Genomic DNA, 26,602 nt, shown 5'->3' with positions numbered 1-26,602 from the left:
TGCAAGAAGTTAATAATATTAAATTCAGACATACTCAGACAAAAACACAGGCAAAACTGTTTGTCTTTCCTGCAAATGCTAATGGGACCTACTACTGTTGAGAGGGGAGGCTTTCAGCTGATCATAGAGTGCCAGCTGCATCCTTCACACCAACAGCACCATAAAGTTCAGACCTTGATACCTTGACAGAAAACTAATTCAACAACCCCTCAATCCAAATAGCCATTACAAATCCTCATTATGTTTTTCACTAATCAACTAGAGAAAACACAAGTGATGCGTCCCTCTAGCCTTCCATCTTCAACTCAAAGCATCTTCCCAGAACCTGGCACTAGCAATCACTAGTCCTGCATGGCTGGTAGAACCCAGCTGTTTTTCTTGTTTGTTTCTCTTCTTTGTTTTCAGCCTCTGTGCTGAGGTCGACAAAGGTAGACAAAGCCGGAGAAACAAACAGACAAGAAATTTTAAAACTGTCTTTTAAAAGCAGATTTCTATGCAGTCTATGCAGCAAATTATGAATAATTGCTACTAAGAGTGTGTGCTAAGAATTTTGTCTGCATTTTTGACTTCCCTATAGTCACACCTTTCCCATCTACTACTGCAAACTCGCACTTTTGCCAAAAGGCAAAGCCCCTCCTCGTTGCCTTTGTATGCACTACCTGCCACAGATACTGGAACAAGTCTCCTTGCTCTTTAACAGACTCCCAACCTTGGGGGAAGCAGTTTTTCCTTGCTTATCCCTGCTGCTAGTACTTCCCTCCCAAACACTGTGGCCAACCCCCTCCATCCCAAGCCGAAAAGCCTAAATCACAGGATTTAAATCACTCCACTCCCTTCTAAGCTTTCTCCACGCGGGGCGTTGCAGGCTGCCCACCCCTGCCCTGGTGCCCGAAGAGTGTGACATCCTGAGCCCTCCTCCTGCTCCCTCTAGGGAAAGGGGGAGTGAGGGCAGCACAGGGGGGCAGGGCAGGGGTCACACAGAACTGTGCCACTGCGCTCATGTGGCTGCTGTGACTCAATTGTCACAATGCAATCCTTTCTCGGGAGCACAGCTCACCTTCCTGCGTTAGAAGGACGCTGTTACACCCTTGTGCAGACTCGCCTCCCCCGGCATGCTGCTGCTGCTGCAGGCTAAAGGGCACACACCCACCTCTGACTGCGGATTCCATACAGTAATTATTGTGTTCCATATGGCTAATGATAAGGCCTTAGCCTGCCTGATTCACTTAAGGCACCTATCAAATATCTCTCTCCCTGTGCTCCTGCAGAAAGGCACAGACTTGACAATGTAAGGTAAGTAAAAGGCTAACTCAGTTCAGCTGCTGGAAAAAACCAAGTCTTCTTGTAGTTCCTTTGATAAAAGTGACTCATGGCATCAATTTTTCAACCACAGAGCTGGAGACTTCTGATACAGAATTAAAGGGAGGGAACAAGAGAAGGTAGAGGATGAGGTGAGAGTCCAAAACATTACATAAGCTGTGCAACTGTAGTGGAAAGTAGGGGGAAAAATGGAAAAAAACCAAACTTTTTTCAACATTTTTCTTGTGAAGCTGAGTTTTCCAATAAAGTCACAATAGCTGAGGAAACAAAAGCAGGTATTTCAATAGGGAGAACAGTCAAATCTCAACAATTTCTTACATACTGTACTCATGAGGAATCTTGAGCCAGGCAGGCATGTTAGAGCCCTCAGAGCCCTCAAAGCTGCCTCGGCATTCTGATACCCATCCAATATCCTCCAAGGAGGAAACTTGAGAAACCTGAGGAACTTGAGAAAACCATTAACATGTCCCCAAAACTCTGGGGGCCGAATTTGCTCTTACTGTTGTCATTGAGATGCAGAAAAAAGTCATACACAATGGAGTCAGAGGAAGGACTGAAGCAGGATGCAGTTCCTAACCCCTTGTGTTGAGTGCTGGGTTTTGCATAAACTGTACCACGAGATATAAGCCTCATGAACATCACATTTGACTAAAACTGATGGATGGACTTGGGTTCATCCAAATTATAGTACTGAGCCACTGGTTTTAAAAAAGTTTATTTAAACAAAGTAGGTACATTTCACAGAAATGGTTATAAAATGCATAGCATATTATAAACAATACTGTTACTTCACAGATAGTAGTTATTATCCTAAATATTGCTTTTTAAAAACTAATGAGCCTGCTTGGTGAATCAGAAATCTAAAAATCCCCATCTTAGGCACTCTGGAAAAACCCAGTATGTGATATAATGAAGCAGGTGTCCACTTTTTCATTCACTCTACTGATTGTTTGTATTGCTGCACCATTAATTTGCCTGTTCTCATTACGTGGAAATATCCAGTCCCTGGAGTCACATGCCAAGACCAGATTTCCATTTACTGCACTACAAATTGCACTTGCTCAGCCAACCAAAACCCCATGAACTCCAAGGAAAGCTGACTGATGATCTTCACACTGATTAACTTAAAGGACAGAGACCACATGAGTGGACAGAAAACAAGCAGTTTTTCTAAGTTGTGCAGGTGTGTCACACCCATATTGCTATTCATAAACAACTTGATTGCAAATTGGCAAGTCCATACAGATTTCAGGCATGACTTCAATGGAACCTGAATGCCCAGTAGAAACAGACCTTACCCTCAGTGGTGATACAGTGTCACGAAAAGCAGACTTGAGCCTTTTTACAGCGCTGGAGAACTGAGCAGACCTCAGACATTCACGACAGCATACCCAAACACAGAGGCATCTGTTTTCATCAAGGTGCAGAGAAGTAAGTAAAAATGAAGAGCACAGCACCAATCCATTATCATAGCTAAAACAGATACCTGCTCATTCACACAACACTTCAGTAATAAATCATGGCTGACATTGTTCACGTATATACTTGTATGACAATAGGCATAAAGTAAATGTTGAGGTAAAAGGATATGCACAAGGTTTGCACTGGTGAAAGCAACTCTAAAATCAAGCAAGCTATAAAATCCATTAATTCACACACAACAGAGAAAGAAAAATCCCCACATTTTTAAAACATAGATACATGTAGACCAAACCATATGTTTGCAAAATATATAGATACATGCTGAAGAATCAACTGACTTTTTTGCATTATGACATGAGCTTTACAGTAGTTTAAGCTTGGCTTGGACTGAAAATAAAGAAGCTTGAACTCTGGCCAGCAGAGCTCCTTTGGAACAGTTTGTCAAGAGAGAAGAATGAGGTCTGAAGCAGTCCAAGAACACTGATGTTTCATTCACCATCTTCAAGTAGTTTTTGTAAGTTGCTCTGTATCTTAGAAAAAGAGAGGGAAAGAGTTGTGAGGCAAGAAGTGTTACACCGCATTTTAAATTAAAAAAAATATCAAGACATACTCTTCAATATACTCTGTCTGCATGTTAATTCTGTCACACCTTTTCATACCTCTGGTATTCCTGTTAAATGCTTCCCTTATTGTAAGTGCAATAAAAGTGCATAAAATGTAACACCTAGACAATCAACCAGCAAGTTTCATATAATGAATATCCTCTGAAATTTTCTCCTATAGATTGCCTCCACCATTAGTCATAAGACAGAAATAAAAATCAGAACTAGAAAGCAATGGGACAAGAAAATGAATTATTTTCACCTTGATCAAAATACAGTAAAAGCCTCAAACTTCCAAGTCATAGCTCTATGGCTAAATGGATAATTCAAATAGTTTTTTAACAGCTTCAGCCATGATACATGCACAGTAAAGTACAGTCTTGTAACCATTAGCAGACACGTCCCATTTACCAGATTCAGTGAACTGATTGTGGACTATCTTCCTTTAGCTGCAATGAAAGTATTCTCAGCCAGTTGCATCCTCCAGAATAATTTGAACAGATCTATTTTTACACAGCCTATTTACCCACTTTTCATCTCCTTGTCCTTAAAAGCAGAGAGGAGGGAATAGAGTGGGTCACATCCCCAGACACACACATTCTCAGTATCTCAGTATCTTAGTAACTCGCTGGCACTGGTAACAGATTTAGTCACAGCTACTTTCAGGCTTTAATTTGAGGAGCCACTGTACTTCCTGTTCAAAGATACCACTTTTCAGTCCTACATCATGATTTCCATCCCACATGCACCCCTTTCTCAATAAGGATATTTTGAGGAAAGGGAAACACTAAGAAGCACCTAATTTTATGAGAATTGCTTAACGTGTAAACAGGAATTTCCTTTTAGCTTGGTAAGTTAGTGTAAGGGAATGAGTAATATTAGGCCACATTTTCCCTCCCACAATTTAATGCTTTATCCTTTGACAGACACGCTGCATTTTAACAAACTGCTAAATGCAATTAAAAGCTAAGTTAGCAGAATTCTGCTAAACAATGGCAGTTCCTTGACTCCAAGTATGAAGCAGAACTTGTAAAAATCACAAGGTCGCACAGAAAAAATCATTGCTACATATTTGTGCATTAACCAATTTTTAACTGCAGAGTAATTTTTAGTTTTTAATCTAGATAATCTCAGTGCTCCAGTTTACAGTGCTGTGGTCACAGGGAAAGTAAGGGAAGACATGACAAGTTATACTAGAACATGTATGCTACCTTTGCTGCTGCAGCCACTTTTCACTAAGGCATATGAAACTGGTAAACAACTGCAGCAACTTTGCTCAGAGAACAAAAAGCTGTCAGATTTCTAACCACTGCTCATCTAGATTAGAACAGGATGTGGCAATATGCAGCTACAGGCAATTCTGATTTAGCTTGTATGCAGAGCACTTCATCACCCTGAATATCTGGCAGATAAAGGTAAGTCTTTAAGGCTCCAATCCTGTAGACATGAAATAAAGAAAGCAGGACACTAAACAAAAAATGCACACCACTTAAGACTTAGTTCAGGACAGAAGGTCACTTCTCTGGGAACAGCTGAATGACCTAACCATCCAGCTGTCCATTACTGTCTCCAAGCAGAGACTATATAAGGGAGTGGGACAGTGCCTAGCCTTGTTGCAGAGGGCTGGCTGGCTTCCCACTGAAATGAGGTCTCCTATGAACCATCTTGCCAGCCTGTCCCAGACAGCCAGAAAGCAGTAACCTCTTAAATGACCTAATTTGGCAGAAGACTGTATCTGGTAACCATCTAGTAACCATCTGGTTACCAGAGCATTTTTCCTTTGTATTCATGCTGTTATTGTCCAGAAAATACAGAGGAGTTAAGCCAGCATTACTCTATATTTTCATAGCCAAGAGAGCGACGATGTGGGAGAAGAAACCCATTTTTGGCACTATTTCTAAAACCTATACCATACATGTAAACAGTGATATTTTATATTCTTAGCTTTATGCTATTTGAAAAATTTGGTTTGGGGGAAAAAAGGCATTGAAAGACTTTGGCACAGACTCAGTTTTAGAAACAGAGGCAAAAATATCCCGTGTGACTTAAGCACAAAGGAATTCAAGTAACTTTTGGTTTCGTTCCACTAGTGCTTTTGTCATGTTCTGCCTGTGTATGTGTACCCAACACACAGCATTTCACCCACCTGTACTGGGTGCATTTGTCAAGGTTTGGGGGCAGATGGGGCAAGGTCTGCAGGGGCAGCAGCAGTGTGCCAGGGCCAGGGGCTGCCCTGTGCTGGGCACAACCATTCCAACAGCATCCAGCAGACCCATGCCAGGGCACAGCCACAAGAGCAGTGGAGTCTCTGGTAAAGTGTTTTAGAAAGGAGAAAAACACCAAATAAGGAAATAAGGTCTGCACACCCACTTGTTTTGCATAGGCTTCCAATTTAAGTCACCAAATATGTTTAGTTTTCCAATTAGAGAATGGTAAAAAGCAGGAGTCCGGTACAGGGAACTGCACAACAGGTGCAGCAGCATTGGTGTTACTGGAATAAAACAAGCAGATCTCAGCCACTCTGTGTGAAGAAGCTGACTGCATATGTAAGCAAGCACCACTTTTCTTAATCAAAACTCCTAAAAAGCCCCAAACAGAAAAATTAATCAAATACCAATAAAGGTTGATTTTAAAATCCTTAGCCCTGATGGACTAAAAAAAAAAAAAGAAAAAAAACAGTTGAGATGACTACATAATGCAATAATCACCCTGAAGTGTCTGCCTCAGGGACACTTGGCCTGGTTATAAGCTTCGGTTCAAGGCAAAGCTTTTACACATACCAATGTTTATATTAGGGTTAATTTATAGTCTGAAAACTAGTCCTTTGTCTAGGAAAATATGCCACCTTTTGGTATCAAATTTGGGGTAACTCAACACTTTTCAAGATACAAGATCATAGAAACACAGCAAGAACTTGATGGGTCTATCAGCATTTGCATTATATCATACAATGTTATTACCTTTTCCAATTTTCTAAGATTAGCAGTTAACTCATCACAAAGGGCATCAGCATTAATTTGCAGGTGAGATCCCAAATCTTGGTGCACTTGATGTCTGTCAAATAGAATGAAAAATTTAAGTGTGACAGACTCAAAAAATGAGGAAAACAGAACTGGACACACATGTAGATGGCAACAGTGCCAAAATTGTAAACTGTACTAGTTTACAGAAATCTCATTCTCCAGAAGTCTGGATAGAACACTTTTGAGCTATTTCCCCTGAAAAGTTCTATAAGTTCCACATCCTGTGACTTGAGGAAATTGGAAAGCCCAAGCCCTTGACACTGCAGAAGTGCACATTAGATCTTCCTTCCTGTATCTTGCACTGTTTGGGATCAGAGCAACAAAATCAGGACTGTCTTGTGTTAGTGTTTCTGAAGAGGGATACAGTATCCTGCTAATAAAAATACGCCAGAAGTGAGAAAAAAGGCTTTTGACATTGCTTAATATGTGGGACAGGTTTACCCCACTTCTTGGATTATAAAATGGTAAAATATAAATGCAAGGCTGCATAGATAGAGCATCATTTCCTTCTATCCCTTTTTTAATGAAGAACCTAGCTCTGTCTTCTGACACATGCATACAAATCCTACTGCTTTCCACAGATGACAGCTGAGACCAGTTGGATCATAAACAGCACAGTCATTGTTTGATATGACCACAAGTGCAATGTCAGAGTGACCTGTTTTGTCATTGATGGGTAATCAAAGAAAGCTGAATTTAAAAGCACACTTATGTAAGAGCTTGCTAAATTTGAACCACTTTATAAACAGTTCCACCACGCCTGAGTCAGCTCTGTCTTGAATTTTATTTTTCCCTTCTCTTTTCCACATGGTGCTTTTCCAGCAGTCATCATTTCCACTCATGTTGCATGTGGCTGCATGTTTTGCACTGAGTTTATAAATGACTTTCAAAGCCATATTTTTCAGAGCAGCTCAGGGAAAAAAATCTGTTATAAGAAGGGGAGAAGAGTTAATGCAAAATCAATAAACTGATTAGTATTCTTAGCAGTATCCAGTTTAACTTCCAAAGACAAGAGCAGGGAGCCCATACAGCTTACAGACGCAAACTATTCTGGAAAAAAACCACATACCTCTGCACTGCTGCACCATTTAATGTTTGCATATTCCCATTTATGCAACATGGAGACAAAAAAAAAATCCCAAAAAACTAACTGCACGGGCAGATGACAGCCATGACTTCAGCTACAGAAAGGAATTATTTCTGTAACTATGGTCCCTTTCCCTATTTCCTCTTCAAATAGACAGGCACCTGTACCTTGGTGTGTTTGGATTTTGCTTTGGTTTGTTTTTCTATTGTGGGGTTTTTTATTTCAGAAAGACAGGATATCAGTTTCTAAATGGTATATAGACAACACAAAGCTTTATACAAGCAAAACACATGTATTAGCTCAAAGAGCATGAAGTATGTTTCTAATATACTAATCAAATGACACTAAGACTGAAGACAGAAGTTACACCTTTTTCATGGAATCACTGCTCTGGAAAAAGATTTAAATCCCCAATATTTTTCCAGAGTTTATCTTACTCCTTAATATGTGAATCAAAGGCTGTCATGGACATAAGGCGTTCCTCCAGGACACTGATTTTATATCTCATGTAGAAGGTAGAAAGTATTAAAACACAAACACTGTAAGAGAGAAAAATAAAGTGTATCAGTTAAGGAAACTTTAGCAGCACCTGACAAATTCATTGTTAAAAGCCATTTAAATTATTACTTGCACATGTTCAATAATAAAGGTATTGTTCTTAGAAACATTTCAGGAATAGCATCAATGGCATTCAGACAGTTATGAAAATCTCAAACCTGAGTATGTGTTTGCTAAATGACATGCAAAAGGAACCTCTGCAAGTACTTAAACACTTTTAAAATTTTCTGAATCGAAAGACTCTTTGCTTTTAAAAGTAAATGGCCAGTTAAGTATAAGCCTGATGCAGCAGGCTTATATAGATATATGTACGTATGTATATACACATTTCTGGGAAGTATAAAAGCCACAATTCCCAATAATTTCCTTTTCTCAAGTAAAGCTTAGATTATATCAATCATGTTTACATTATATCAATCCTGTAAACATAAGAAAATCCTAGTTTTTGACAATCTTGTTATTGCTAACTTACAGAATTGCATAAAATACAAGTACATGGTTCAGAGATAAGAGCTTCTGGGACTTCACTTTGTGGAGGAACCTGAAGGCTTCAGAGTGGCCTGCAAGGGAAAGAACCAAGTCTTACTTTGAGCAGAGCAGATCACAGAATATAAACAGTGTTTTGAAGAACGCAACAGATAATGTAGAGGGAGAAGCAAGAAAGAGCTCTTGCATGTTATGTGAACCGATGTACTTTGCAAACTTATCTCAAGTTATTCCAGCTGCAGATCTGTCCTTGAATTCTTACCATTTCGAGGACTGTTTCGGGCTTTTCCATCAGGCCCACGTTTACTATGTGCATCTGAACGAACAGACTTGGCCTCAGGCTTGGAAACTTTCAAATGAGTCTCCGTTTCAACAACGTGATAATCTGTCAAAAGAAAGAATGTTGATAGAGGTGAAATTGTTGATAGCTTATTTTGGTCAAGAAATAGAGAAAGAGGAGAATTTTAAAAGTACATTTCTGTACTTTTGGGTAAAAAGTAGAAGTTGGTTTAGTATCCTTGAAACAGTTTACGTACTAGTTCCACATTAACACAAAATAAAAAGAAGCATTTGGGTTGAAAGAAGATAATGTAAATATATGTTGCACTTCTATTCCAGATCTTTTAAAAGATGGTAACCCATGAAAATCTTGAAAGCTACTATTGAAATTTCAGGCAGAAGATTATAGTCACAAAAGTAATCTCTCAAAAGGCCTGAATTTGCTAGAGTAATGATTCCAAATTACTTTAATAGCAACACCAAATGAGGATAGTGCATTGCTACTTTAAAAAGGACATTAAAACTTCCTGTCTGGACTGTCTTTAAAAATGCCAGCCAGTGGTATCTTGAAAGAAATGGAACAGAAAAATCTAATCACACTCAGTTCTATGCTCTACCTGTTTACCTGGACTTGCTCTAATGATGCACAAAAAACAACCATGAGTGACAGACGTGCTACCTTTCACTCCTACTTTCAACTCTTTTTCCTAGGATGGTTCTTTGCTTGGATATTGGTTTTCATTTGTGGAAAAAGAAATGGCTTGAAGTAGTTACTAGCCATAAGGAAGTAAGGCAGCAAGTTAAAAAATTATTTAGAAGCACTCTGTGGCATGTGATGATGCCACAATTTAATGAAGAGCAACACACAATTAAATACAGATGCACTGTAAATGTAAAATATCAATGAAAGCAAGTAACTCCAAATTATTTGGCTGAACAAAAAAACACAGAGCAAAAAAGAGTTAATAAAAAATGACATGACAGAGAACTGCTAAAAAAATGACAGTATCTTTCAGCAGTTTCTTATACAAATTACAGTCAAGATGGAACCCAGAGTACTAACAACATAATAACATATTAATATCTTAATATATATTAAGTGTATAAGAGAATACTCTAGGTTTTCACAACAACATTCTGCATGAGCTAGACAAAACAAGTATTGCTGTACTCATGAAGTTATGAAGTATGAGTTATGAAGAACAGCTGCTAAGGAGGTGAAGAACTTGAGACGAGATTACAAAGAGTGTGGTAAAGAAAGAACAACTTTGGATGGTATCTTCAAATATCTTAATAGCAGCAAAGAATAAAATGAGTGTTTAAAAAAACCCACCAAAAAAAGCCAAAAATAACCTTGGTGACCAAAAGTGATCATAGTACAAAGTGTTATTTGTATAGATCAGAAGTTGCACTATGACTTGAACTACTTTAAAATGGGTTTTGATTGTTTGTTTTTCCTTCGTGTTTTAAAGCATGAATGGCTCCTACATTCTATCTCTGTTCACATGGCTAAGCAACTGGAACAAGCAGCAACAATTTAGATCTACTGATGACTAAGTCATTGCCTGAGTCTGGATTGCAGAGGGCCATAATAACAGAAATGCAGATACTGGGGCCTTGAGGAAGATCTGAAAATGCACATAATTCTCCAGGACCAAACAAATCTAGATTCCACATCAGAAGGGGATACAGAAGCAAAACTGAGAGCTAGTCCATTCTCCTTCTCTTGGAGCTCCATGATCCCACTCACCTTGGAAGCACTCCAGCTCTGGTGTCTGCGAGCCTGTGCTGCTGGATTCTTCCATCTCTTGTCTTCGCTGCTGCACTATTCCATCCAGATCAGAATAATCTTCAGTGAAATCCTGATGGGTAGAACAAATCACAAAAAGGCTTATCCCTGTTCTAAATCAAAACAATCTAATTTCCTCTAGAATCTGAACCAAAGATCCAAGCTTTAGAACTGTTTAACCAGGAACAATCTCTGACATCAATATGTGGAGATCAAACTAAAAAATAAGCTCCATAAGAGCACCAGAATTCAAGCTTCATCTCCTGCCTTGTCTCTAAGAAAGACTGTTAAGTTAGACAAGCTGTGAAGTCTAGGGCAAGTCCATAGACTTAAGACTCTGGTTATCACATGCAGCTTCAGAGCTCTTGCAGATGAGTAACTGTTTTACAGAGGAAGGTTTGCTACTAGAAACACTGCAAAAACTGTCCATGGCAGACTTTATGTCAGTACAGTGAAATCTGACTGCTAGACAGAGATATGGAGAACATACAGACCTTGAATAAATCCAAGGCGTACGCATGTATATAAACTGCACATCACAGATAATTATGGTAATTAGTCCAACTGTTTTCCAGCCTAAAGACTCATGGAAGTTTTAGAAACAGATGTCATGATTCTCTGCAGTTCGCTTTCTTCAGGCATTATAAATAGTACTTGCAATGAAAGATGCCATGCCACAAAAGAACAAACTTCTAAGCCATTTACCAGGGGCAGAGTTCTAGGGCGATCAGCCCTGAAGCTGTTTTCTGCAGAAGAGGGATTTGGACTGTTGCCCATGCTTGTATCCTGAAAAATAGTGGCACTGTCAACAAGCAACACAAGCAGAAAGCACCATTTCACAGCAAGATAGCAGTAATAATGAACACAAACTACATACCATCTTCACTGCCACTACTACTTACGTCAAGATGTATACAGATAGATTTTAATAGCTTGTAGGTGGTATCTCTGGAGAGTAGTGAGACAAACATGTACTGCAAAATAAAAGTTCCAAGACTGTTTGCAAAAGACATACAGTTTTCCTCTTATCTAAATAAAACTTGACAGGTGATTTTGCTGGTGATCAAGTAACAAAGTATGGCAGCAAAAACCTGTGGTTCTTTTTAAGCCTTCGACTTGATGTTTATCACACAAACACAGAACAGGCATATAAAAGTTACCATGTTCTGCTGCGGGAACAAGAGCATAATCCAGATCTGTTCTTTCTTTTAAAATCCTTTTCATGCTATGTTTTACCTAACCCTTAAAAAAACTCCAAACAAACAAAACCCCAAACTTGCTTTTATGTACTGTCTCCTGCACCCACAGAATATTTGTGCAATGAAAATGCATTGCTTCTGAAGCTGCTCATAGCATAATCATATTTTCTACGGATTGATGCAAGTACAATTCCTGAATACAACTGTAAGCAACAGGTTTTTGTGTGTCTAAAGTACGACTGGTTAGGTAAGAGATACAAGCAAATGGAAGAACATTGACAGAGCTGCTAACAAAGAAGGTAACCCTCTGTGCATGCACTTCCTGACTCAGCTTTTCCAGTTCCTCTGGTGCTATGAGCTCTTGGAAAACAGGGAATGAATGATTACAGAGACCAAGTGGCAAACAGAGATTCTATTCTTTATTTTCTCACTGGAATACCTTGTCCTCTACCAGTACTTACCCTATCTGTCACTGTTGCTATGATCAGAGCATTTGGCACAAGAAGGGCAGTTTTGGTTTTCTTCAGAAGTGTCACTGACAGCACAGGTATACTAATCTGAAACAAGGTAAATGTAGTGTTGGAATCCCAATACTCACATACAAATCTGTACCACACTCTCCCCTGAGGGGCCAGCCCAGCTACTGGGATAAGCCAGACCTTCAACACTCATCATTTAAAGATGTCTCCACTGCCCTTCTGATTACTGCTATTTCATGTAAAATAAGAAATAGTAATTACCTAACTACTTTTACTTCTCCTTTTATAAAATGCTAATCCAGGCATTTGCTTGTGTCTTCCTTTCCTGATCCCTTCTGGCTCTCACAAGACTATGGGCTTAGTGCACTGCAGATCAGCAAAATGAACCAATCTTAAAGCTATGCTTCTTTGTTTAGAAACCAAATATTTCAGAACATATCAGAGAAGAAAAGCTTGTTGAATAATGAGCATAAAAGTCTTCTTACCACTTACAGATCTGCAACAAGCAGGTGAGTAAACAGCTCATCCTTCAGCAAGGTTGAAAGACCCAATATTGATACACCTGCTGACTTCAACTGATTCCTGTGTGTGCCAAGGAGGCAGTCTACATTTACCCTGAAAAGTTCCCAATTTTCCTTCCTCCCTTATGTTTACATCCAACACCATTAGAGTAACGTCAGCTAAGTTTCAGAGTATTTCGCTTCAGATATTCTGCATGGGTTCTTCCTGTAAATCCCAATTTACAATGGTAAAAAATCTGTTTGAAGACAGTGAGTTGAAAAGCCTAGAGATTTAGTGAGTCAGACAAATATAATAATCCTGGATATGTATATAATATAACAACACCCAAGATTAAGAAACAGATCCTGTTAAAAATATTTTTGGCACAGGCTCTCAGATCTACCTGAGAAATTTGGAAGCAAGGTTAAAAGTGTTCATAATTTGCTCAGTTTGCAATCATAGCACTGATTTAAAATATGCCATGGGAGGAGAATGGATTTACTCTGTGCAGTTTCTTGTTAACTTTTGTTCAGAATAGTAACACAAAATCATGAAATGAAAAATTGTACCAGGTAAAAGAAAAATCTTTTCAAGTTATAGTTTGGTTGCAAGACTGCCAAATATTCCTTGAACACAAATCCTGCTACAAGAAAGCAGCTTACAATTTTTCTAGTTGGTTCAGTTCACAATTCACCTTAAAGAACTTTAAATCAGAGACGTAAACGGCATTCTACTGTGTGTAGTTTAGATGGACATCATCACTGTAATCAAAACTAATGTGTGCATTCAGCACTTGCTTACTGCACTGCTCCCACAGCATTACATTGGAAGGGTGGAATCACTGTTTGATCACAAATACTTTTATCTGGAACAGTAATTGTTTCAGAATAAAAGATTTACCTGCAGGCAACATTGAAAGTAATTTAAAAGGGTAAAACAATGTCTAAATCCAAGAAAGATTCAAGGCCAACATATACAGCCAAATGAGTGCTACCTGGAAAAAAAGTTTTCCAATGCCTATTCAATCCTGCAGAAGCAATCTTTTACTTTTGAATATACACACTGTTTTTACTGCATACTCAAAACTCCTGAATTGCATAGCTGTTCCTTGCATGAAAGCTTTCAGTAAAAAACCCCAAACCTGCAGGTAGAACTCCTATCAAAAATTAACTGGAATGTGTAGATCTGCTGTTTCTCACAATAAAACACTTTATCCCTAAGCTTATATGGTTTTACAAGTTTTAATCAACAGAAGCTTTGTGTTCTGAAAACTTTGTCAGTGTATCTGACTGCTAAGAATGTTTCTCTTCCTGTCCAGCTTGATTTCCTCCTTCCTTTCCCACGACATAATTTTTTACTGTATGCCTGATTCTCAAGCTTTTTTCTTGATGGTATTCCTAAAAGCAGAATGACGCTGTAAATAAATGATAAGGACTATCTCCTTCACACTTAATTTTCCCCACAATGTTTTCTGAAAGTAAGACCCAAAACTGAGTAATTTGCAAAATTGCTGTAATTACATTTCCAGTGTTTATTTCACTCTATCTTGTAAAATGTTTTCACTCTTCAGCGTATGTGTAAGCACGTATATATTCCTGAATTTAAAACCTTGTTAACAAATAATTTCCTAGTACTACATCATCATCATCATTCTGCATATTTTACCAGTTTTTCTATTCAATAAAGTTCTACCATATTCTTGTATACTTTTAGCTTACACTACACTACACTACTTTTAGCTTTGGCACTACAAAGCTGTTCCACAGTTTGAATTGTGTTCACAGTGAAGACTGCTAGTACAGCAGCTTAAATGTTAAGAAATTGCAAAGATAGCTGTTACTAATATTGAATGACAGTAGTGAACCAGTTGTTTTTTATTTTGTGTCATACAACTTTCACTAACATACACATCATCCACATTAACGTACTGTCTATGACTAGTAGAATCCATTAACTAGAAATCAACAATAGTCCTGGGCCAAGTGGTGGTAGACAATAACCCATAAGGTCACTATGGACAATGCGCTGTCAATAATATTAAACAATCTTTAAACCTTTTATACTTTATAAAAAGACCTTAAACAACAGATGGTACACCATCAAAACAGTTGACCCCAGAGAAATGAGATAATCTCAACCCCTAATCAACCCCTAGATCAATGGATCAAACCAGAAGCTTTGTTCAAGGATACACCTGAAATGAAGAAGCCAAAGAAATCCTTGAAGCATTTTGATCTGTTTCCCCAGATGCAGTGAAAACTAAAGCAGTTTATGTAAACAAAGCACACTCCAAAAGCTCCAAATCAACGGACCCAAGTCTTTGATTTTTCTGTATGCACATCATTCACCTCAGGGGTACTAAGCTTTAGGTGGATCACCAAGAAAGACTAATTTATGATCTTCCCAACAGTTCACATATCAGTTCTGATCTGCACACTGGGCTCACAAATAAAAACCTTGCCAATTTGTTTTTCTTTTATCCTGTTCTTTGTTTATGCAAAACAGGACTGCTAGAAGAATCCTTCAGAGAGCTTTGCTACTCAAGTCAGAAACCAGTTTTAATTCTTGCTTTCTAAATCCCTTAATATGCTTAATCCTTCTCTCCAGTGCCCCAGCTACAGCCTTGAAGGCCTTAATATTTTTCAGCCTTCCTTCCTCCAGCTCCTCCTCCTCTTTTATGTACTTAAACCAAGAGAAATATTTTCGCAAATTCTGTTACATGGTTTTGACAATGCCCTCACTGCTGCTTGTCCTCTCATCTGTTTCTTTCGGACATGAAGTCCTTAAACAAAAGATTCAATCTCTAATAATAACAGTGTTCAGTTTTAGACTGTATTTCAAACATCATTTATAAATAGTGATTGTATTCAATAAAACTTGGAAGTATTACTATCCTAGCCTCGCACAGTAATTTGAACTTGTGGTGATGAACAAGTTTTTAAGAATAGCATTACTGTTCTATATATAAACATTTTACTAACCTTAGTGTCTTTACCAAAGACCTTGGAATGGAAGCAAATCCAGTTTTCAGAAATGAATAACTTTCCTTGGTACAGAATTTCTTTCTGCAGAGCACATGTAAAGCCTGAAACAAATAGAATTCTATAATCTTGAATGTAAATCACAACCCAAGCCAATCTGGCTTCTGTTTTGTTTTTTTTTTTTGTTCTTTTTACAAAGCTATGATATGTTTAAGTTTATGCCTTTTGATTAACATTGTCAAACCTTAAAATTTTCAGTAAGTTTAACTAATACTGACAAGCTCAGATGATGTCACAGGCCTAAGTTTAGACTCAAAGTATTTGAAGGACAACAACTGAAATGAATAAAATGAATGGCAACATGCAAGTAGCCTCCAAAGGTCAAAAATCTTTTCTGAGAGAATGTGACCTATCATCCTATGAACTTTTTACTAACTTGTAGGTAACTGTATTACTAAAATAGCTGTATTACTAAAATGTGAAGAATTTTAATGAAAGGTTTTGTCTTTAAACTTCCAGCCCCACAGCTGTTGTCTAAAATGGATGTCCAAAAGAGATACAACACATGTAAAGTAATACTGCTTTTACTTCACAGACATTGAGCAAACCATTTCTTGCTCATGAATCACCTTCCCTGCACTCCTTTCAAGAAACATTTGCTATACATGTCTGTGTACAATTCTCTTCTTTTAAGAACTACATCATTAAAACATCATCAACAGCAAAAACTCAAGCTAATCACTTGATCAATGCTGTCTCAAGTAAAGTCTTTATTAAGAAAGATTCAGTACCAAAAAATACTGCATTAGATTAGGTTACGCTCCAGGAATGGCAAAGTGGGCTACAATTTCCAAATAGACCAAACATGTAGAGATTTAAGTTTTCCAAGGCTATAATAAAATGCCCATTGCATGTGAATCAAGGCCCTCTAGCTCTAAGTAAGTGGAGTTGAAATTTTTTAAAATTTAGGTAGCTTCTCTTGTACATCACCACATTGCTTGGGTAACAACATTATCTAGGATCCACAGACAACAACAACAACAATACTTACTTTGTTTCAGCGGCTCATCAATGGGAACATCTAGAAACAGCTTATGAAAGTGTGCATTTGCCTTCAGCTAAAAAACAAAAAGCCCAACAACAAAACCACACACTTTATTAGACAGTCTGACAACCAAGTGACCTGCTTCACTTCCCATCCTCCACACACCTTCCCATTCTGCCCACTTGTTTTACAAGAAATCATTTTTGTTTTCTATGTGGTTATTAATACTATATTGTGCTTTATCCAGACTCAAATACACTGATGACAAAGGAACCTGTGTCCTTATACAACCACGAACTATAGTGTTGCTAAACAAAAGCCTTGTCATAGTAGTTGTGTTTACTTTTACTCTATATAGGCAAACAAATAGAGTCTCTGTCTTACCTGATTTGAGGCACGTTTTTTCCTTTCAATCTTGGAGTCACTCTTGCTTGTCAGGACTGGACTATCTGTGGTGCTCTTGGTCCTGAAGATTTAAAGCATTTGATGTTAGCCTGGCCCCAGTTCATTGATCTTGCTAAGTTACCAACAGGATGTGCTTTTCCACAGAAAATAATAATCCTTTAGATAACTTATCTCAATCATCAAGGATTATGCAGAGATAAAGAGGAGTGTATCTTTTCTTAAACTGCTGACTATGACAGTCTGATGATGATCTCCATTTTATTTAGAAGAGGTATTCTAAATAACCGACTATCTGGTAAGGAAATACAAAAAGTTCAAAACATTTTTCCAGCTTAATGAATTATCACATTGCTTAGCTTCACCTTCGTTTCTGAACAACATATGAAATACTAATACTAAGCAAGCACACTCCTTACTAATTCAAGATAAAATGATACAAAGCTTAGTAGTTGAGGTGGAAGGCAGTGTACAAAAAGCTATGACCTTGTAACCCAAGCTACGAGCTCATTTGAAAAGTGCAACAAAGAATAGGTGCACAAGTCAGAGGATGGCTATGAACGGTGTAGTGTAGCATAATGCAATGAAATCATTAAGATAACCAGCAACCCTACAGGAAATGAAATGGAATTCTGAGTGCCAGCTGTACAGGTAGCTGTACTTGTACAGCTCCAGCTATTTATACTGGAAATCCAGACAAAACCTCAAACAACTTTTAAAAAATCAAGTACAGATCAAGTTCTCTGTGGATGGCTGGGAAAATCAGTTTTGCTGTTTTATACAGGAGGAATTAATGGCATGGATTCTTCAGAAAAACAAACAGAGAAGGGGACAACTGTTTCACAAATCAGAAAGAGGAGAGCACTGTGTGAGAGCACTCTCTCTGAGATCTATATGGCACAGAATAAATGCATATTAACCTACTATAAAAATCAGGTAGCTCTTTTTCAGAGGTCCTCAGGAAGCAAACTGAACAGCAGAAGAAAAAACACATCACATGACTCATACTGAATGAACTGAAAATATGTTGTGCTAAAGATATAGTAGGGAAATAAAGGTGCTACAAAAGTTTCCATTACTGCACCATATGAGTGAGAGGAAGAAAAACCTTAAGTGCTATGGAGACACAGTAGGAAAGAGATTTTACAGCAATCTGACTTACACACTGACTTAGCAGAGAAACCAGCTGCATATTTCAGGCAGTCCCTCATAGAAGAAAACTCAAAAATATGTAAGTACATGTCTTTGTGTGCTTATATAAAGTACAGGTCAAACTGAAACAAATTGCGAACCTGATAAAAATCTTATATTTAGCCTTCACCAAAAGTACTCAATTATAGCATGTGAGAGGTAAGACTACAATGTTTGGAGGGAAAAAAAAAGTGATAACATATTCCTTCAAATACCTTTTCCTCAAAGATGCTTAATGAAATTAAATTACGTTTTTTTTTTAAATATTTGCCTTGTGACCAAAACAACAGTGTCAGGCTGACCACTGACTTTTGCACTGACTGTTCAGTTGACAAAGTGAAAGGGATGCAAAGGTTCAAGCCATCCACGTGGGATTTTAGCTTTTAAAGCACTTAAAATGCATTTCAGTTCTCCAGCAAAAGAAGAATTAATATCTTTGTGGAGACATTAGAAAATCTGATGCAACATATGGCACAGACTCCAAAATTAAAACTTATGTCACAGTTTTACCATGGACAATCAATATTCCAGCATGAATGTGTTCTGGAAACAGGCCAGGACTAAAACTGCAGCTCTGTCTGACTGCCTGTCAAATTGATTACGAAAGGAATGTAACTAGCAGTGGCACCAAACAGTGCAATATATTTTTTCCTAGAACAGGGGAACTAAGCCAGCTCAGAGTCTAAATTCTATTGTGACTGCTTGCAATGGGTAATACAGCAACTAAGGAAGGTGCCTGGATTCCAATTCACGTGCATAGCATATCCTAGGGCAAATTAACCCTAGGATATCTGATAAATATTGCTACCCAGTCTAGCTTTTGAAGTGGGTTGCAGCGATTTAAATTATCTTACTAGAAGAAAACTGACAGTATTTCTGGCATTACCTATCAAGATCAACTTTTTTCCGTTCATCAAAATACTCCATTTCACTGGTAGGGGTCTGAAGTGACACAGTGGGTGATTTTCCAGCCTTTCTTTTTTCATCAGTTCCATTTTCTCCATCTGAACTGCAGGGGAAAAATAAATAAAAAAATAAACAAAGAACCAAAGAAATAAAAGGACTCACAGTAATGTTGAAAGCCACTGCAACATGTTGACAATACAGCATATATTAAAGAACAAAATTGTTCTTTATAATTGTAACTTATATTTCTTCTGATATCCTGAAAAAATCTGTATCTACTGACTCAACAGTACTATGCACCTGAGCCCCAGTACTGGAATTTCAGCAATGACAAACAGAGAACTGAAAGACTGCCATGGATATTTCAGCACTCATAAAATTTGTACCTCTAGCTTCCATTCTGAAGAGAACATCTCGTTTAGGAAAAATGCATTCCATACTCAGTACTCAGACTCAAATGACTAATGGAAATGAATTTGATTGGCAAACCATGAGAAAAACATCTTGCATGGCAGCATGTGGTGCTTAGCAGATTATTTGTAGCTCAATATTGCAAGAGGAAAATGGGTCCTATTTTGCCTCTCACTTCCCATCTTCTGTGAGTCCACATGCAGGATCTTTGCAATAAAGGTTTCTCTCCAAGTACAAAAAGCATTGGTTTTATTTTAAAAAGCAGCACTGCCACCACAGTGCACTGTTTTTTCACAGCACATGCCGCTGCTTCAGAAATGTGTGTCTGAAGGCTAAGCGATGTACCATTAGAGCCTTCCCCTGGCTTCCCTTTTCATAACCTTTCAACAAAATGACAACCCAGAAAACTTGGAGAAAAAGACCTGTTATTAATAACGGGTGTGAAGAATGATGATATTCTAAAATGACATGACAAATACATACACACACTTGCCTGCAGAAACCTGAAGCTTCACAAAAACTATAGAATTCCTCTCAGGATTAAAGAGGAAAGCCAAAGGATGTCACCCACTAATTTAATACCTGGCCTGAATTATTCCATTTACAGAAGCTTTCCATTATAATATATTTAATTTCTGCTATTTTACAGCATTCCTGCTATTTTACAGCAAGACTGTGGCACTGTCTTTACTATGAACAGTCATCATGTGGCACTGTCTTTACTATGAACAGTCTTTTTTTCTTACTAAGGCAAAAGTTTTATTAACAGAAGTTCTCAAACTAATTTAATCTTCTTTTAGGAAGGGCACAAAAAGATCTTTTGCTTTTATTACATTCTGATGAGTAAGATCAGAAGATATACCTCACTTTAATTGAGGTCTAATGAGGTGGTATCCTACCTCATAGATAAACTAGAACTTATGTCACAGGACAAATGCTGGATTCTCAAAGCATCTCATATTCATAGAGAGCAATTATTTCCATATGTAAGCCTTCCTCAGCACCCCTAGCACTACCCACCACAGGGGCACTGAATTCCTACTCCCAAAGTCTCACGTTATTACTGTGATTTTCAATTCTTTCAATTATACACAAAGCTGATAAGGAAAAGACCCTATTATTTTCCCATAACTTCACTCTTGGATCAGCTCTCCCTTAACCACATATCATCAGCTTTTATTTTCAGTCAACATAAATGACAACTAAATAGGCAATTCATGAGATTCAAGTGGAACCCAATCTGCCTGAAAAAACTGAATAAGCAGCTTTATGCCGTTTAAGATTTTAAACAGACAGACAAATGGACTACCTACTCAAAGTTCTCCCTGCAAGCATAGGGGAGTTTGTATTCCAAATGTCTGCAAATCATGAAAATGTCTTATTCACAGTCTTGCTGTATTTCTATTACCCAGATCCTTGAGCTCCAAGAGGGGCCAGAGAGTACCAGAAATGAGTAAGGGATAAGGAACAGGGTGAGGCAAAACTGCCAGGTTCAAAAAAAGCAGCTTAGCATGGAAACTCCCAAGTGAACAGAACTACATAACACAGCATTGTTTTTAAGATTAGTTGCTTGAGCCTGAAGCCTGACTGGTGTCCATCATGGCCTTGGTCAGCCTGCTATCGTCACATGGCAATGCTACCAACTGATCAAGGAGGCCAGTCTCAGGCCTCTATAGTACAAATATCTTTTAAAAAAAATTATAACACAGGTTCTACCACTCATATCTGTCAGCATGGTGAGATGCTTTGCTGCTGCTTTTTTTACTTACAATTCATACTCCCTTTTTCTCATCCATTCTTTCTATCTTCTCTACTAACTTCTACTACTCCTGAATCTCTAGCCTCTGAACCCATTCCACCCAGCTGCTTTCTGTTGGCAGAGAGCTCAGGCATCCCAATATGCTAATCCTGCTGACAGCTGTGTGTGGGAATGCTGAGCTAACATGCGCCAGCCTGCTCACCTCTCCAGGATACCTCCAGGGAACAGCAGCACAGCTGCGAGGAGACTCTCCCATGTAACACATGACACTGACAGTAACAATAGGGTGTTTTCCTACTAGCTGATACAGTTTCATCATGTCTATTCTTCACCCTATGTCCTTATGTCTCCTTCACATAATGAAAAGCTACAGATGATTTGTCCTTTTATTTCTGATAATTACAGCTCCACAGAGCAGGTGCTTTGAAGAACCTTCCCTTCCCTTCCCTTCCCTTCCCTTCCCTTCCCTTCCCTTCCCTTCCCTTCCCTTCCCTTCCCTTCCCTTCCCTTCCCTTCCCTTCCCTTCCCTTCCCTTCCCTTCCCTTCCCTTCCCTTCCCTTCCCTTCCCTTCCCTTCCCTTCCCTTCCCTTCCCCACAAGGAAATTAAAGCACTCTTCCCATTTTCATGAGTGAGTCAGTACTCATAAATGCTTTGTAAAAAGAGCACAAAAGTCAGGAACAAACAACAACAACAAATTAGATAAAGAGCACTTAGAATCACTGTAGTGATTCTCACTACAACTGTTGGGAGTAGATGCACATAAAAAAAGAGCCTGGATTTGCAAATGTCAGGGCAAAGCAGAATAACTTTGTGACATTGTGGCCATTGAAATGGAAAAAAAACCCCACAAACCCAAACCTCATATATTTGGTACTACCATCAAGCCTATTAAAATAATAGCTAAAAGAAAAGAAGTTGTCTCTAGTTTCCAGATAAAGAACAGTTGTCATAGGGATTATTTTCAAAGCCAAGACATGCATTTACAGTGCAATCACACATTGCACCTAAGCTACTTAACATAAACATTAGTTATGTTTAAGGGAAAGTGCTATGAAATACATAAACCAAGGCAGTGGACTAAGTCCCATTCTAATGTAGTTCAGAAACACATTAGTCATCAATAAATTTTAAAAGCTAGAGGAGCTTCACCTCTTCTGATCTGAATGGTTTATGGGAAAACAAAAATTTGTGGCAGGCATATGTCAAGTTCCTTGTATTGCATAAAATTCTTTGAACTTCAAAGTTTCTTGTTTGGCATTAACCTTCACTGGGACCTGAAAAATTCAGACTCCCTGTGTAAGTTACCACATTGCTGTACCACATTAGTGGGAATTTTTCAAGAGAAAAAAGATTAAATACATTAATCTCAAATAGCAACTTCTCTTCTATTCCCCTCAAGTATAGTTTGAGTAAGAAGCATCGAACAAAAATAATGAGAGAGAGAAGTGGTAATAGGCCAGAGTTTGGAACGTGAACCTCAAGGAACACCTGCTGTCTTTGACAACCCCAGTACTGAACCAGACACAAACACTTCTCAGGCATACACAAGAGAGACCAAAATTTCATAACTATATGGTGGCTACTGTCTTCAATTCCCTGCAACCACACAAATCCTTCTACAAAGCTTCCTCAGGACACCCATGCTACTTGATCTGCCTAGATCAAGCTACTTGTAACTGCTCTAGAAGTTCAGAAACCACAATAAGTTGGACAAATCAGTCTGCCAGTCCACAAATTGCAGATCAGTTATGTAGGAATAAAAAAGACTTGTTGAATAATCTAAGATGTTAGATCTTCATTTGTTTGCAAAACTGGAGTCAAAGCATATTTCCCAAGGGTTTAATGTGATTCAGCATTGGTGCAACATTCCTTCTGGGGATGGAGCATACATATTAGATCACCATGTTACCTTAGAAGCCTTGTTGGTCCAGTTTCACTTGTGTTATACAAAAAGGATTAATTTTGCAACAGCAGTTAGATTGCTGCATTACTGCAAATGATCAGCCTAAGAAGTCGGGGAATAATTTCACCCTAAATGTTCACAACCATGCTTGGTACAACCCAAGAGAAAATATCCATCATAAATAAAATTACATTCTGTATCTTTTGGTTCTGTTTCATTAATTGGGTAGCTGTTGGCAGACTGACAGGATTTGACAAAGGAATCAAAGTAGTGTGAACAGTCCTAATGCTAAGAGATAGCTATTTAAGCTATTCTTACTCTCTTCCATGAGTCTATTCAGGTAAAGAATTGTGTCACTTTTACAGAAATTTAAAGTCAAAGGGATAGACTCCAAACATTTAAGGATCCCAAATAAAGAGGACAGACTTTGGCAGGTTTTTAAAAGCAGAGAATATGGAGCCGGATGAGGAGATTTATCTAGGCATTATCCAAAAGACATACCAGCAACATGCTTCAAGCAGAGATGACTACAAGAGGGTAAGATGGAATGCACCAATGATTGGAAGGACATTGTTCAGCACGCTGCAGGCCACAGGTCTCCTCCTAAGCACATATTTTCTTGACATATCATGTGCTAGCAAAGCAATCATCTCCAACTACCTTTTACTAGGACTTAAGTCTTGAAGTTTTCTTTCAGAAGAGATTCCCATCATTCTACTAGGTATTTTTTCTATGCTACACCAGTCTGAACAAACCTTTTTGGCATGGGTAATCAGATTCTGGAGTGCTTTATCTGATGAGCTTGCATTCATACTGTACACAGTTCAATTACTTCACCCCTGGACTGAAGCAAACACCTTTCCACTGTAAACTCTCCTGCTGTCCTCTCCATCCTGGAAAAACTAGCAATAGTGCTCAAGCTGAGGATTTAGGTGTTGTCTGTACAATCTGGTCACTCAGATGCAAAATGCCTCCTGTAGCTCTACAGCCATGCTCATGTTATGTGGCACACAGCACTGTTTATGTAGGATAACACATCTCTCAGAAACAATTTTTCAGAATGTTGTGATTTAATCTACTTGAAGACCACATACTGTTCTTACCATGCAAATGGACAACCATTCACTATCACTAAGACTCCCAAACTATCAAAACAGGCAGAAAACAAGCTACAGCTACTCTAAACACAAAGGGGCAGAAAGCTGCTGAACAACTGCTATAATAGATACTAGATCGACATAATGTATGGATTTGGTATTTGTACAATTCTACATACTTAGTACACAGCTTGTACTTAAGGCTGAAATTGGAAGGTAAGAAAGCAGAAAGAAAGCATTGTGAAATGCACAATTTTGCACATCTTTTGTATAGGTAATCTACAGCCAGCACATGTATTTATGCCAAATACAGAGACCAGCAAAGCGTTAATGATGGTGTGGAGATGCGACACCCTGCATGACAGAGAAGGTCAGTTTGCCAATATGAATAGGTATGAACCAGACTGAGATTTAACTTCCTCTGGTTGTTCAGGGATCAGGCTAATTCTCTTCTCGTGAGATCAGAGTCAAACACAGCATAATGGAGGCAGAGTTACACAGCTACACATTAACTGTGTGAAACATGCATATGGATGGGCACAGTTGCACATACACCACGTGCTTCTCTGGGCATTTCTAGGATGAAACACACATGTAGGCACAGCTGGAACCTTGATGTCAGATGGCACCAAAGGAGAAATGAAACCCATTGTTTAGGACTTCCTCAAAATCTGAAAATAATTTTATGTATCAAGCTAATTAATTGCAGAAATGCTTACTGTGTTCTATAACTAATCTACCTCTTAGAAAACAATTACTCACCCGTGAATAGCTTCATATGTTTGTGGTGCAATGCTTTATTAAAAAAATAAATGAAATTTTGGAGTTAGTACTGAACAGAAAGCCCTCCAACACTGTTAAGGACAGAGAAAGCCAGGTTTTTCTCCTCAACTGAATAGACATTTCACATAATAACTAGATCAAGTTTCACACTGCCTTACCACTTGCACATCAGCAAGATCACTGTGACACCGCAGACGTCATTAGCAAGTATGTAAATTCTCTGCTCTAAATACCATCTATTATTAACTGTCTGTATTCCCTGTCTAATCAAAACCAGACTGATATCAAGTTCCATAGCAAAAAAAACCCCAACAACCACAGAAGAATTCCCTGTGCTCTGAAACCAGAGACACTATAACAAGATATTTTACTAAGTTAACACTAGAATAGGAACACAAGCCATTTAGCTCTCTTGTCTTCTCAAGAGTTTCCGTTTCATATATCCACTTCAAAAAGCAAAAGCCCTTTCATATGTATCTTCACTCAACTCCACAAGATTCCCATCAGGCAGCTTCCATGGGAGTTTCAGTAGGATGACCAACAACTATTTATTTGAACGTAGGCATAGTCAAATCTAGCACACAGCAGAAATCTTGGACAAACACATTTCTGAGGGAGAAAAAAAAAGAAAATGAAGCAAAATACACTAATTTATCACTGCTTTAGATAGGAGCATGTGTTTTTCTTATTCTTCAACCTGCTTGCATCCTTTAGGAGAAAATGTTTTCATATCTCCTTAGTTCTAGCCTACCTAATCTTCTAATCCAAAGCAAGACAAAAATAGAATCACAATTCATACCGAAAAGGCAGTGTACAGTCTTAAGCCACATTTTTATCTTTAGCTTTCAGGAGTGGCAGGAGAAAGGGAAAAGAAAAAATTCCTGATTTATGACTTGCTCAGGGTGAAAAAAAAGATAAAAAAGGCACTTAAGTGGCAGGTCTACCAATTGTTCAATACCAAATTCAATGAGAAAGAAATTGTATACAGGTGCAGTATTTATGGATGTTCAGTGCTACCATATAAACATCTATCAATCAGAGCTTTTCCTTAACTTAGCCAGAAACAATATGTACCTATCTGAAAAAATAAAAGCATCTTTACAAATAAGGCCTGATCACCATAGAATAAGCATAAAGGTTTGGCCTCATTGCCTGAAGCTGGTTTCTGGAAGAACTCCAGAGAAACATAGCTCAGCACAGTGCAAGAATTGGATGCCAGTTTTCCAGCATTAATTGTGCTTTTGAAAAAAATCTGAGTAGTTACCATCAGACTCAAATACTTAAAAACAGAACAAAACAAAAAACCCCAAAACCACTAAAAAACCCAAAAACCAAAATGAAAAAAAGGAAAGCTGACACCTGCAATTATATTAACAAC

The 26,602-nt window shown here is 38.2% G+C and overlaps 1 protein-coding gene across 2 annotated transcripts in view; it reads right to left on the bottom strand.

The window, feature by feature from the left end:
* Positions 1–2,056: 2,056 nt before the first annotated feature.
* GRAMD2B (GRAM domain containing 2B) overlaps positions 2,057–26,602 on the bottom strand; it is a 42,063-nt gene continuing 17,517 nt past the window's right edge. For both annotated transcript variants that reach the window (XM_058823575.1, XM_058823576.1), the window contains exons 2-14: positions 19,251–19,373; positions 17,156–17,237; positions 16,778–16,844; positions 15,727–15,830; positions 12,227–12,322; positions 11,469–11,540; positions 11,272–11,352; positions 10,528–10,639; positions 8,761–8,883; positions 8,485–8,572; positions 7,892–7,993; positions 6,305–6,398; positions 2,057–3,272 (exon numbers count right to left, since the gene is read on the bottom strand). In XM_058823575.1, coding sequence (XP_058679558.1) covers positions 3,231–3,272; positions 6,305–6,398; positions 7,892–7,993; positions 8,485–8,572; positions 8,761–8,883; positions 10,528–10,639; positions 11,272–11,352; positions 11,469–11,540; positions 12,227–12,322; positions 15,727–15,830; positions 16,778–16,844; positions 17,156–17,237; positions 19,251–19,373 — 1,186 coding nt within the window. In that variant the 3' untranslated portion in view covers positions 2,057–3,230. The remainder of the gene's footprint in view (positions 3,273–6,304; positions 6,399–7,891; positions 7,994–8,484; positions 8,573–8,760; positions 8,884–10,527; positions 10,640–11,271; positions 11,353–11,468; positions 11,541–12,226; positions 12,323–15,726; positions 15,831–16,777; positions 16,845–17,155; positions 17,238–19,250; positions 19,374–26,602) is intronic.

The sequence above is a fragment of the Ammospiza caudacuta genome, chromosome Z (assembly GCF_027887145.1).
Source record: "Ammospiza caudacuta isolate bAmmCau1 chromosome Z, bAmmCau1.pri, whole genome shotgun sequence".
In the NCBI taxonomy this organism is placed as follows: Eukaryota; Metazoa; Chordata; class Aves; order Passeriformes; family Passerellidae; genus Ammospiza; species Ammospiza caudacuta.
This window is presented reverse-complemented; position numbering and strand designations above follow the sequence as displayed.